General features: G+C 56.3%; 3 protein-coding genes across 3 annotated transcripts in view; 2 read left to right on the top strand and 1 right to left on the bottom strand.

Annotated features, from left to right (window-relative positions):
• The first annotated feature begins 1,279 nt into the window (after positions 1–1,279).
• Positions 1,280–2,850, top strand: EFHD2 (EF-hand domain family member D2). The gene is made up of 3 exons (XM_029962440.1): positions 1,280–1,431; positions 1,572–1,706; positions 1,857–2,850. The coding sequence occupies exons 1-3, from the start codon at positions 1,318–1,320 to the stop codon at positions 1,989–1,991; spliced, it is 384 nt and encodes a 127-aa protein (XP_029818300.1). The 5' UTR covers positions 1,280–1,317; the 3' UTR covers positions 1,992–2,850.
• A 597-nt stretch (positions 2,851–3,447) lies between these two features.
• LOC103762143 (chymotrypsin-C) lies at positions 3,448–5,068 on the top strand. The gene is made up of 8 exons (XM_029962383.1): positions 3,448–3,585; positions 3,703–3,794; positions 3,873–3,970; positions 4,056–4,181; positions 4,284–4,420; positions 4,506–4,651; positions 4,809–4,993; positions 5,062–5,068. Exons 1-8 carry the CDS (start codon positions 3,546–3,548, stop codon positions 5,066–5,068), a joined length of 831 nt encoding a protein of 276 aa, XP_029818243.1. The 5' UTR covers positions 3,448–3,545.
• Positions 5,069–6,196: 1,128 nt separating this feature from the next.
• Positions 6,197–11,656, bottom strand: part of CASP9 (caspase 9) — a 7,310-nt gene continuing 1,850 nt past the window's right edge. The window contains exons 2-10 of the mRNA XM_029962382.1: positions 11,529–11,655; positions 11,041–11,118; positions 10,843–10,874; positions 10,120–10,296; positions 9,359–9,448; positions 8,332–8,479; positions 7,776–7,955; positions 7,505–7,611; positions 6,197–6,740 (exon numbers count right to left, since the gene is read on the bottom strand). Of these exons, the coding sequence (XP_029818242.1) occupies positions 6,648–6,740; positions 7,505–7,611; positions 7,776–7,955; positions 8,332–8,479; positions 9,359–9,448; positions 10,120–10,296; positions 10,843–10,874; positions 11,041–11,118; positions 11,529–11,655 (1,032 nt within the window). The 3' untranslated portion in view covers positions 6,197–6,647. The remainder of the gene's footprint in view (positions 6,741–7,504; positions 7,612–7,775; positions 7,956–8,331; positions 8,480–9,358; positions 9,449–10,119; positions 10,297–10,842; positions 10,875–11,040; positions 11,119–11,528; position 11,656) is intronic.

The raw sequence follows: 11,656 nt of genomic DNA, 5'->3' as shown, positions 1-11,656 counted from the left end.
TGGCTTCAAACTGACAGAGGGCAGGATTAGATTGCATATTAGGAACACATTTTTCCCTTAAGGGTGGTGAGGCCCTGGCACAGGTTGCCCAGAGATGCTGTGGCTGCCCCATCCCTGGAAGTGTCCAAGGCCAGGCTGAAGCAACTTTGAATAGTAGAAGGAGCAACCATGGCAGAGGGTGGAACTGGATGGTCTTTAAGGTCCTTTGCAACCCCATTCCATGACTCTATGATTCTATGCTCCAAGAGGGATCTTGGAGGCAGAAACCATGTGAGGTCTGAACCCACAGCCCCACTCCCAGGGTGATGGCAGCAGCAGGCAGAGGTGAGCATGGCCAGAGCAGGACCAGCTGTATTTTGGGGTCCCTGTCAGCTTGGGAGATCAGGAAGGCACTGCTGGAGACACGGACAGAGCAGATGGCAGCAGGGAAGGTACAGATGAGTCACGGACCTGCGGCGTGGGGAGCCGGGGCTCTGCGTGGCTGCTGCAGTGACAAGGCACACAAAAAAAAAGCCCTGTCACAACGAGTGCAGCGTGTAGCTGCCCACCTACAGCATGTGGAGCTGTACCAGGCATGGCTCTGTGCTGGCTCCCCACTGGGATCCCACAGCCCATGGCACCACGTGCACAGACAGAGGGAGGGGACAGAGGGGCTGTTGGTGGGAGGCTGGAGGGGACAGTGGTGTTGCCACAGGCAGGGGTCTAAGGAGGGACCCCCCAAGGAGGTCCCCCTGCCATGGGCAGGGACACCTTCCACTAGAGCAGGTTGCTCCTGAGAGGGTCCAAAGGCAGGATTGGTGAGCAGAGCTGCATCTGGAGCTCTTGGCCAAGCCCAGGCACCTGGCCATGTTGGAGCCTGGGATGTCAGAGGCTCTGGGCAGTGGGGATGGGTCACCTGGAGGTGTCACAGTGAGGAGGAAGAGGAGGTGGTGACATGGGAAGCAGTGCCCAGTGGCATTAGCCCCATGGCCTGTTATCCTGTGTCGCAGCCAAGGGGAGCATGTGCTCAGGCTCCTGGCACAGGGAGCCAGCAGCAGGTTTGGCAGCATCCTGGCAGGTTCTCCTGCCAAGTGCCGCACAGACACGATCCTGGATGATGCTCCAGGGGGTTGTTAGCGGTGCGGAGGCAGCTTCCCTGTGGTCTGGAAAGCTGCCGGGGATCATCAGTGCCCAAGTCCTTGCTGATCCCTCCTCATTCCCTGGCCAGTGTGAGTGCACGCAGGGGGTCTGGTGCTGGGGGGGTCACTGCAGGGGGCTGCATGGGCTCTGCCTCCATCCCACAGATACGATGCAGGGAAAGACGGCTTCATTGACCTGATGGAGCTGAAGCTGATGATGGAGAAGCTGGGGGCTCCACAGACACACCTGGGCCTGAAGAACATGATCAAGGAGGTGGATGAAGACCTGGACAGCAAGCTCAGCTTTCGAGAGGTGAGGGGTGAGAGGGGCTGAGGGGCTCCACGCTGGCAGGGAGGTGTCCCCAGCCGCTGTTCGTGGTGGAGAGAAGGTGGGGAGGGACCATGGAGGCTTTGGGGTCTGTAGGAAGCTGAGACCACTGTCTCCCCTCGCAGTTCCTGCTGATTTTCCGGAAGGCAGCAGCAGGAGAGCTGCAGGAGGACAGCGGGTTGCACGCCCTGGCCCGTCTCTCCGAGATCGACGTCTCCACGGAGGGGGTGAAAGGCGCCAAGAACTTCTTCGAGGCCAAGGTGAGGCAGGTGCTGGGCAGAGGGGTCCCACTGCAGGACGGTGATGCACCAGGGCAGTTTGGTGCCGGGTGATGGGCAGGTGGGAGGTGGAGATGTGGGGGTGGGCAGGAGGGCTTGGCAGGGGTCCCAGCTGGACATGTCCATCCGCAGGCACAAGCCATCAACGAAGCCAGCCGCTTTGAGGAGGAGATCAGGGCGGAGCAGGAGGAGAAGAAGAAGCAGGCGGAGGAGCTGAAGCAGAGGAAGGCGGCCTTCAAGGAGCTGCAGTCCACCTTCACGCAGTGACGGGGCTGGGCAGGACTGGTCAGCGGTGCCCAGGCTGGGAACGCTGCATGTGGCACACGATAACCATGCTGGGAGCGGTGCCAGAGCCACGTGCTGCTCCAGCTGCCAGCGAGATCCCGGCGCGGGCTCGGCACAGCGCCCGCCTTGCTGGCAGAGCCCGGTCGGCCCCAGCTCCCCCCTCCCCTCTTGCTGTGGTGTCTGTAGGTGTTGTTTGTGCCCCCCCATCCCCAGCATGCCCCCCACCCTGAGCAGCCCCTGTTCCATGCCCGCAGCTGCGCCGGGGGTTGCTGCTGCTGAGTCTCAGGGGAGCCGTGTCCGGAATGCCCGTCCCTGGGACACCTGTGCCTGGACTGTTGTCTGTTGTTGTGTGCACTGGGAAGTTTGCAGGATGGGGGCTTGCCCAGGTGGCCATGGTGGGTGTTGTGGTGGCCACACTGGCTCAGTGTCTGTTGGTATTGCCACGTGTCACGGATGACAAAGGCCGTGGCAAGTGCCGGGTGCTGGCAGACGGGCTCTGTGTGTGTGTGTGTGTGTGTGTGTGTGTGTGTGGTGCTGGGGGGTGGGTGCCCACCCTGCTGGCATGGAGCCCCCAGGAGCTGTGTCTCTCTTTGTTTTGGTCGAAGACATGCAGAAAGGCAGCTGCTGGCTCGTGGGGCTGTATTGTGTTTTTTCATGTTGTATTCAGCCCGGGAGGGTGAGCATGGTGGCCACAAGTGGTTGCCATCATCATCATTGAGGCTCCTCTGTTGGTGGGTGGCTGTAAAGACCCACATTTGTCCCACACTGTCCCCGAGTGGCGATATAGGGGGTGTGTTATGTTTTTTTTAATTTAATCCCAAATAAATATTATATTTCTTAAGTGCTGGGTGCTGTGGTTGCAGCCGTGGGACGGGCATGTCAGTGGTGGGGGCTTGGGTGGGGGGAAGGAGCCTGGGGAGTGGGGTGTGACTGTGGGCACCAGGTGGCCACTGCAGGAGGTGGCAGGGAACAGGGGTGACGCCTGGCAATGTGGGGACGTTGGCATGGGAAGCAGCAGGGACCCGATCCAGGTGTGGGGACATGGTGCCCTCGAAGGCCATCAGCAGCACTGCTGGCACCTGCTCCCTGAGCAACCCTGTGGCACCTGTGGGGTTTGGCTGGTCTTGGCCACGTCGAGCATGAGATAACAGGACCTTGTCCCTGAGGGGTGGTGGTGTGGGGGGCTGTGCCCCGGGGCAGTTGGTGCTCGAGTTTGGGGTACAGCAGGGCTGACCAGCACCCCACAGAGAGCAGTGTGGATGGGGCACCCACCAACTGCCCCCCAGGAGGGACCCTGCCCATCCCAGAGCAGGGCCAGGTGTCTCTGCCACGTCCCATCATGGTGCCAGCACATGATGGGCAGATGTGGCCGTTCCCAGGGAGTGTGATAAGATGGGGCAATGGGGCTGAGGAGCTCTGTGCCCCCAGCGTGGGAGAGTCCCCACATGGCAGTGGCAGGAGGGGCCACTCCAAGGTCCCCAGGCCCTATAAGAAGGGTGAGCAGCCCCAGTGCAGCACCTTTGGTCAAGCACAACCATGCTGGGAGCCATCTGTCTCGTCGTGCTGCTGGGCTACGGTGGGTGCAGGGGATGGGGAGGGGACGGGGCAGGGGGGAACGGGACCCTGGTGCCTGCCATGGCCTTGGGCATGGGCTCAGGCAGCCTCTGATATCCCTGTTCTGGGTGTCACACAGCCTACGGATGCGGCCAGCCGGCCGTGCCACCACAGCTGGGCACCCGCGTGGTGGGCGGTGAAGACGCCGTAGCCCACAGCTGGCCATGGCAGGTAAGGGGGGCACAGGGATGAGGGCTGGGACAGGGGTGGGGACATTCCTGCTCTGACCCTGTGCCTCTGCCATCACAGATCTCACTGCAGTACGAGAGCTCTGGATCTTGGCACCACACTTGTGGCGGGACCCTGATTGCCCCTCAGTGGGTGCTGACGGCCGCCCACTGCATCAGGTGGGTGTCAGGGTGCTGGGTGAGGTCTGTGCCATGGAGGTAAGGCATTTGTGGGGACTGACACCCTGCTTTTTTCCCTGGGCAGCTCTTCCTTGACGTACCGTGTGGTGCTGGGCAAGCAGGTCCTGTCGGAGGATGACGAGCCTGGCTCGGTGGCCGTGGGTGTGGAGAAGACGATCGTCCATGAGAAGTGGAACTCCTTCCTCATCATGTAGGGGATGGGATATGTCAGAGACGGGTGGAGGGTGTTGCTGCCAGGGACCTCCATCCCCACAGCCCGGGACCGATCCTCATGCCTCATCTGTCCCCACAGCAACGACATCGCCCTGATCAAGCTGGAAGAGGAGGTGCAGGAGAGCGATACCATCCGGGCCGCCTGCCTGCCCGAGGCCGACAAGATCCTGCCCAACGACTACCCCTGCTACATCACCGGCTGGGGACGCATCAGGAGTAAGCAGGGGGGTCCCCAGAGGGTCCCTGGGGAGGGGGTGCAGGCACAGGGGTTGTGAGGTACGAGGTTTGCATGTCGTTACAGCCTACGGGCCCCTGGCCGATGTCCTGCAGCAGGCTCTGCTGCCCGTGGTGGACTATGAGACCTGCTCCCAGAGGAACTGGTGGGGCAGCAGCGTGCGCACCACCATGGTGTGTGCCGGCGGCGACGGCATCGTCTCTGGCTGCAACGTGAGTGCCGGCACTGCGGGGCGGCGGTGGGGGGTTGAGCCGTGCAGGACCACAGCACTGGGACGGGAGGGGATGGAGCCGTGGGGGTGGATGGCCAGGGGTGCATCGGCAGGGAGCCCAGGAGCGCTGGGTGTGGAGCACGTACCTCCCCGTGCAGGGCGATTCCGGCGGCCCCCTGAACTGCCAGCGCGAGGACGGGATCTGGGAGGTGGAGGGGATCGTCAGCTTCGGCTCCGGGCTGAGCTGCAACCTGATCAGGAAGCCGACGGTGTTCACCCGGGTGTCCTCCTACATCGACTGGATCAACGAGGTGGGTGCCCCTTCCTCTGCCCCCGCACAGGGGTTGGCCACGCTGCCCCCGCCCCGCCGAGGGTCTCACCGTGGGCCCCCCTGTGTCTTGTCTTTGGCAGAAAATAAGCTCCAACTGAGGACTCGGCACGTGGAGATTCAAGTGTTGAGTGTGATAAAGGCAAAAGTGCTGACCTGGTCTCGTGTGGTTCTTTGGAGGGATTGTGGTGGAACTGAAACCCGGGGCTGTGTCTTGTGGTCCTGGGGTTCTGCCCCTGTGCTGGGGAGAGTCCCCCCCATCGTGCAGAGGTCCTGGGGAGGCTGACATGGGCAGACATCCCACAGAGTGCTCAGGTGGGGGCAGAGCCATGGCCACTGTCAAGCCCAAGGGCTTGAGGTTTGATGGGAGAGGGGCTGGAGTCTGGCTGGATGGTCTTGGGGGTCATAGTGAGGTAGATCTCCAGCAGGATGCTGCAATCCAGTGGTACCTAAAAACAGCTTCATTCACCCCAGCAGTGCAAGCAATGGGCATTGGCAGTTCCCAGCCAAGTTTTCTGGCTTCACCACAAGGATTTGAGACCAGAAAAGAGACCAGAACAGAAAGCAGATCCTCTCTGTCTCACTCTGGCCATGGCCTTTCAACCCCCAGCATCACCCTAACTGGCTCAACCTGAGCCTGCCCCCAATTCCCCTCACTTGGGGCAGGCAGTTCCTGCTCCCTGCCCTCTGCTCCTAACTCCCAGCCATCCCTTCACCCAAACCCAAACCCCAGGCTGGGAATTGCTCTGCCTGCAGCACAAAACTGCCTAAAAATATCAGAAATGCTTCCCAAAGAAGCATGGAAATAACCTACTGACTGCCCCTCAGCAGCACAGACCTCCCCTAAGACCACTGCACCTCCCGAGGGTTGCTCTGAGGATTCTTTCTCCCCCAAAATCCCACACACATCCAGGGTTTCTGACCTGAAACGGTGACTGCAGCAGCTCCTGAGGGCAAGTATTTACCTCAGCTCTGATATTCCAAAGAATCCTCATCAGTTTCCTGCTGTAACTCCTGTTTAACACCCAACTGATCCTTGGAAGGAGGACACCTGCTCCACAGGCCAGCACAGCCACACTAGAAACTCTCCCAGTAACAGCAGGGGTTCAAAATTTACATGAGCTAAGGTCCTCCTGCTCTTCCCATTTCAGAGGAGCCTTCGGAAGGTGCTAAAATGGCAACCAGGAGATGGAACAAAGGAGGGAATACAGCAAAAGATTTGCTTTTTCTTTGCATTTATTAGAAACACTGATGGCAAAACTCATTCCAGTACACCTGAGGGCCAAACTTGATCCCATCAATCAGTTACCCAGGCAGCACAGGACACAAATATCAGGATCAGCAAGGAAAAACACTCTGAGGCTGAGTGTGGCCACGTGAAGAGCCAGAGGTGCTCTCCTCTGGCTCCAGAGGCTCCAGGCCGGCATGTACCCCAGAAAAGGGGCTTCCTGCTCCAGTCCCCAGCATTTCCCATGGGCACAGCACGATCTCCACCTCATCTCAACTTCACAGCAAGGACAGTGTTTGCAGATCACGTTTCTCCAGACAAATATCTCGAGAGACAGACAAAATCCACGGGAGCATCGATGCCGAGTCGTGGCAGGCACAGATTCCACCCGGCCACAGGGAAGGAACTCTCACACTTGGCAGGGACCTCGGAGCCCAGGTGTCAGTCACACATGAAGTAGAATTTTTTACGGAGGAAGTTGAAACATCCTGGGATCTGCTTGTAGCTCCCCTTGGCTGAGACAGCATTTGCCACCTGAGAACAGATGGAGAGTGGTTGGGGAGCAGGTGCTCTCCTGACTGTTGCAGGAAGCTTGGGAACAGGGGTCAGGAACGGGACTATGGACATGAGAGATGGCAGGGCTCTTAATATGAGACATTTCTGCTGGCAAAGGCAAAGTGAACTCAGGGGAACACGCTTTCAAGAAACCTCAGCCCAACCACCAACCCCTGCCTCTGGCAAGTGCTTCTTGGCATGAGGCAGAACTCCCTCCTTCCCTTTGGGAATTCAATTAAAAGCAAGTTCCTTTCCACCCATTTTCTCCCAGATGTGCCTGTCACTTCCCCAAGGTGGTTTCCTTACACTGAACACCAGCCAGCAGAGAGGGGCTCGTGCTTCTCCCCTGCAATTGCTCACTGCCAAGCCAAAGCAGCACAGTGACATCCAAACCCCATCCTCCAACCCCACAACACGCTCCTGACCCAAGTCCCATCAGCTTGGATTTAGAGGATGGGACAAGCTACACCATTTTAAGCAATTTCCTTGGAAAGATTAAAGCCTGTATTGCCAGGATTACCCCTCGCTGGAGAAACCTCGCAGTGACTTTTGGCAGACTGAGGCCAGACACTTTCTTCGTAATTAAATCTCTCTGCAGTACCTCCAATTAGCCCATCCCTAAAGTCAACACTCAATATCCTCATTCTTTTTTTAATTGTAGGCCTCCACACCCCCACTAATCACATTCCTGACTATTTCCTTCATCACGACCACAAAAAGAAGGCAAAAAAAAAGACATTTACCCGCAGTAACATGTTCAGCAGGTCTTCTGAACGGGCATATCTCTCCAGCACACTGTCCAGTGTCTCCACGTACCACGAGCCAGTCGCCTCCCTCCAGGAGACAAAACCTTCAGAGAAAGAAGGAGAATGTTATGCCAAAGCCCATCTGCTGTCCTCATCCTGCTCAGTTCCTGCCGCCCCAACGGAGCTGTCGCCCTGAACTGCTGCTGACTTTGGCTATGAAGCTCTGACTTTTCTGCTAATTCCTCTGTGCCCAGCAAAGCACTGTCACCTGGAAAAGTTGAGTAGGAGACCAAGATGTCGCTGGGTGTGGGCAAACAGGCAATGGCATCTGGCTCATCCACGTTACCCGACGGAGCCCGAAAAGGAGTCGCATCCGATTCCAAAGAAGCTCCAGGAGTTTCATCTTTGGGTGAATCGCAATCCACTATGAAGCCTCGGTCTTTTTGTTCTGCAAAAAGCAGCAATGAGACAGTTCCTGATGTTCACCCCACCCAAGGGATCCACAACTGTACATCCAATGTTAAGAAAAAATGGCGAAAGAAGAGGACAAAGGCCCTGGAACAAAACAAGGCTTTTTGGCCCTTCGGCTGCGCCGGTTGAGCTGCAACCATTGGTGTTTCGTACAAAACTCCTCACTTTGTGTTTCCACACTGACTTACGGCCGAAGAGCTGGAGCAGCCACTCAGCACATGGTAAAAGAAGGGACAGCTGGAGTGAGAAGACAGCTGGAGAGAGAGACAGGCGACCAACAGAACGGGAACCAAAGCCACAGCCTGACCACGTCTCCAAAGCCCAGTGCTACCAGAGCCAAGACAAAGATTCACCTCCACCACAGGCCTGGATGAAGAAGAGTTTGGGTTTTCCTCTCAAACTTGGGCAATTGGACCCATTGAAATAGTTCACAATCTTTTCTATGGGAATGGGTTTTCCATCCGTTCCGTAAACGCCTCCGGGAAACTGAATATGGCTCGTCTGCAAGAGGAAAATGCAGGAGCTAGTGATGGGGGTGGAGGGCTGGTGACGAGGGAGCCCATTTCCCATTGGGTCTCTCGTGGCCAAAAGGTACCACAACAAATCCTGGTGGTTGTGGAAATTCCTGTGGCCCAGTCAGGGCGAGGGGACACCCAGAAGCCATTTGGAACACACTAAAATCCAGCAATCCAACTTCTATTATCCAACTCCTGTCCCACCTCCTCCAGCAACTGAGTTCTTCATCCTCTGGGACAACAGGACAAATGTTGTACCATACAACATTTTCTTAACATTCCCTCTCCTCTCCTTATCCTTCAAGAGCTCTGACTGGGAATAAACAGGCTTTACTGCTCTTAGAATCTCCCTATCAGAGCTGGAGGAACTGGAAGGACTAATTAATGGCACGAAGCTGTATCAGGAAAGGTTTAGGTTGGATATCAGGACAAGGTTCTTCACCCAGAGGGTGGTTGGGCACTGGAACAGGCTCCTCAGGCCTGGCCCCAAGATGCCAGAGCATAAGGAGCATTTGGACAACGCTCTCAGGGACAGGGTGGGATTGTTGGGGTGCCTGTGCAGGGCCAGGAGTTGGACTCAATGATCCCTGTGGGTCCCTTCTAATTCAGGATATTCCATGATTCTGTGAACAACCACAGTACGAGGCTAAGCATACTCTCTTCACTCTCTGCCAGTTGTTCAGTTCCAAATTATTCGCCCTGACTTCCCAACAGAAACACTTGTCCACAGGCAACACTGGATCAGACTACACCAGAGAAGCTCCCATTTTCTTTAACCCAGATACAGACCACTTCTTCCCTCCTGCCCTGCATGAGACCTCCCTTCCACGCCTGAGGAAAAAAGGGAGAGATGGGATGAACCCACCTGACAGCCATGGGAAAGGATGACCACGATGCAGCAGTCCAAGGCGCTGTGGTCCTGCCGCGCCAGCTTCTGCAGCTCCAAAACCATTTCCTGTGTGGGAAACATCACAAAAAGAGGCTTTTGAACCATATTACAAATTACTGCTAGGCCCTGCTCTCATTGGGCATGGAAGGACCTGGAATAACTCTGCCACGGGATAAGGTGAGTCCCAAGGACAGGTGGCAAAAGCCACCAGCAGAGAGCACGTATTTCTATGTATCTGCCCTTATTTAACATTGGCTGGTTTAATCACACAAATTTCTCACCTCTCTGCACTCTTTACAACACAGCAACATAAACCAAAACACACTTCCACGTGATTTATCCACTGAAATCTGCTGCTTCTGACCAGGAGTGGGGGCTGAGCAGAGAACCATGTTTTACTTCCAGAGGCCACTGCGGACGATCAAGCTCCCCCCTCACCACCTCAAACAACAGCTGAGGGCTGTACAGACAGACAAATCACACAGCCCAAATGCTGTCCCAAAACACAGCCTGACCTATTACCCTACAAATCACAGCCAGGATCCAACAATCAGGCAGAAGGCTGAAAACGTGCAAGGTCTTCTTTCCTTCCGCAATCACAGCACGACAATAAAATAAGAGGATGCAAGTGGTTTGTTTGTGTGCCCCGTGCTGTTGGCGTGGGGTTACATCCCCTAACATGTTCCCATCACTTCCAGGGGCTCACCCTTGTGGCAGCAGGACACAGCCAGCCTCACCTGAGCTTTCAGATCCCGCCGAGCCAGGACATCAAAGTGCAAGGCCTTGAAGCGCCGCTCCAGCTTCTCACAGTCGAGGTCGGAGCCAACTCGGGTGGACAGATGTGAGTCTCTGGAGAAGGTGACGTTGTTGAGGATCAGGCAGTGCCCACAGGGATCTGCTTTCAGCTCATAAACCTGGCAGGGACACGCCACAATTGAACTCCCTCTTTTCCCAAGTGCTTGCCGGCTAATCCAGTGGGATGCAACACCAGTGAGGAATGGGAGCCCTTAAAGTGGCTTGTTTCAAGCTTTTTCATTTCTCTAAACCTAGGGATGGGGAGGAGCATCCATTCTCCACACACACATTCTCATCAGCAGCCGGGAACACAAAACAACCCACTAAATTGGGGAAAACCTTCGCGGAAAACCGGCTGCTGCTTCACCCAGTGGCATCTCCAACAGCAAGCTGATGTTTTGGGGAATTTTTTTTAGGCATCATTATCAAACCTCACCAGAAGGAGGCAAGAATTTGTGTTATCACTGTGGTAATCCTAAGTAGGATCTGGCTTGGTCGACCCACTCCAAGCTGATTGGCCCTATTACAGCGGCATCAACCTCAGAGCAATTGCTCAGGTAACACAAAGTGAGAAGCAGCCCTTCCAGGGATATTTTTGGGAGCCACCCATGAGGCACACAGCTTTTGGCCAACAGGGAACACTTTCAGCCTATCCAAATACTAACCAGGTCACGGCTCTTCTTGTCAACAGCAGAACCTACAACACACAACAGACACGGGATTTAGCTCACCACATTCCACAACAAGGCATTGCACTCTCAGACTTCACATCAATCTTTCCCGACACAATTCCCCCTTCCCACCCTGCTGGAAATGAGCCTTTGGCATGCTGTCTCTCTGGAAGAGCCTGGGATGCAGCTTACCCTGGGCTGGCACAGGTGTTCGAGGTTTTTCGCTCTCAGCTTGGACTGGGAAGGACAAACGCTCGGGAAGGGTCACATCTGTAATGACATGGGACAAAAATACAGGGGGTGGTCCTAACGTGTGTACACTCTGAGCTTAAAAGCTTCCACTGCTGGAAAGTGGGACATGCAGGCTGCCCAGAGAAGCTGTGGCTGCCCTATCCCTGGAAGTGTTCAGGGTCAGGTTGGATGGGGCTTGGAGCAACCTGGGCTATTGGAAGGTGTCCCTGCCCATGGAAAGGGGTGGAAGAAGATGAGCTTTAAGGTCCCTTCTCACCCAAACCGCTCTGGGATTTGATGATTCTCCCAACAGCTCTGCATGGTCACCTCTACCAGGATAATAAAAACTGGGACTTCACTGGCTATTGTCCACGACAAGATGGATCCCAGTTGCCACCCACCATGCTCCCGTTTGCTAAAAAAAAATCCCCCACACTCTCAGCACTGACTTTTATGCTGCTTTTCTCCTGGCAGCTCCAGCTCCACGGGCCGCAGGTCCAGCAGCTGCGGCACCGCCGGCGGGGACTCGCACTCCTGGACCAGCATGTCCGCGAGGTCACCCTGCCCCGTGTCCCGC

Source organism: Manacus vitellinus, unplaced genomic scaffold (genome assembly GCF_001715985.3).
Source record: "Manacus vitellinus isolate BGI_N305 unplaced genomic scaffold, ASM171598v3 scaffold_46_pilon, whole genome shotgun sequence".
Classification (NCBI taxonomy): domain Eukaryota; kingdom Metazoa; phylum Chordata; class Aves; order Passeriformes; family Pipridae; genus Manacus; species Manacus vitellinus.
Note: the sequence above shows the minus strand (reverse complement) of the source record. Positions and strands in the feature narration are given on the sequence as shown.

Bases quoted from the DNA above. Each gene is read 5' to 3' on its own strand.
- EFHD2 (XM_029962440.1), top strand. From the start codon at position 1,318: ATGGAGCTGAAGCTGATGATGGAGAAGCTGGGGGCTCCACAGACACAC. The intron at 1,432-1,571 runs GTGAGGGGTGAG...CTCCCCTCGCAG, and splicing joins GCAAGCTCAGCTTTCGAGAG to TTCCTGCTGATTTTCCGGAA. The intron at 1,707-1,856 runs GTGAGGCAGGTG...GTCCATCCGCAG, and splicing joins AGAACTTCTTCGAGGCCAAG to GCACAAGCCATCAACGAAGC.
- LOC103762143 (XM_029962383.1), top strand. From the start codon at position 3,546: ATGCTGGGAGCCATCTGTCTCGTCGTGCTGCTGGGCTACG. The intron at 3,971-4,055 runs GTGGGTGTCAGG...TTCCCTGGGCAG, and splicing joins ACGGCCGCCCACTGCATCAG to CTCTTCCTTGACGTACCGTG. The intron at 4,652-4,808 runs GTGAGTGCCGGC...CTCCCCGTGCAG, and splicing joins GCATCGTCTCTGGCTGCAAC to GGCGATTCCGGCGGCCCCCT.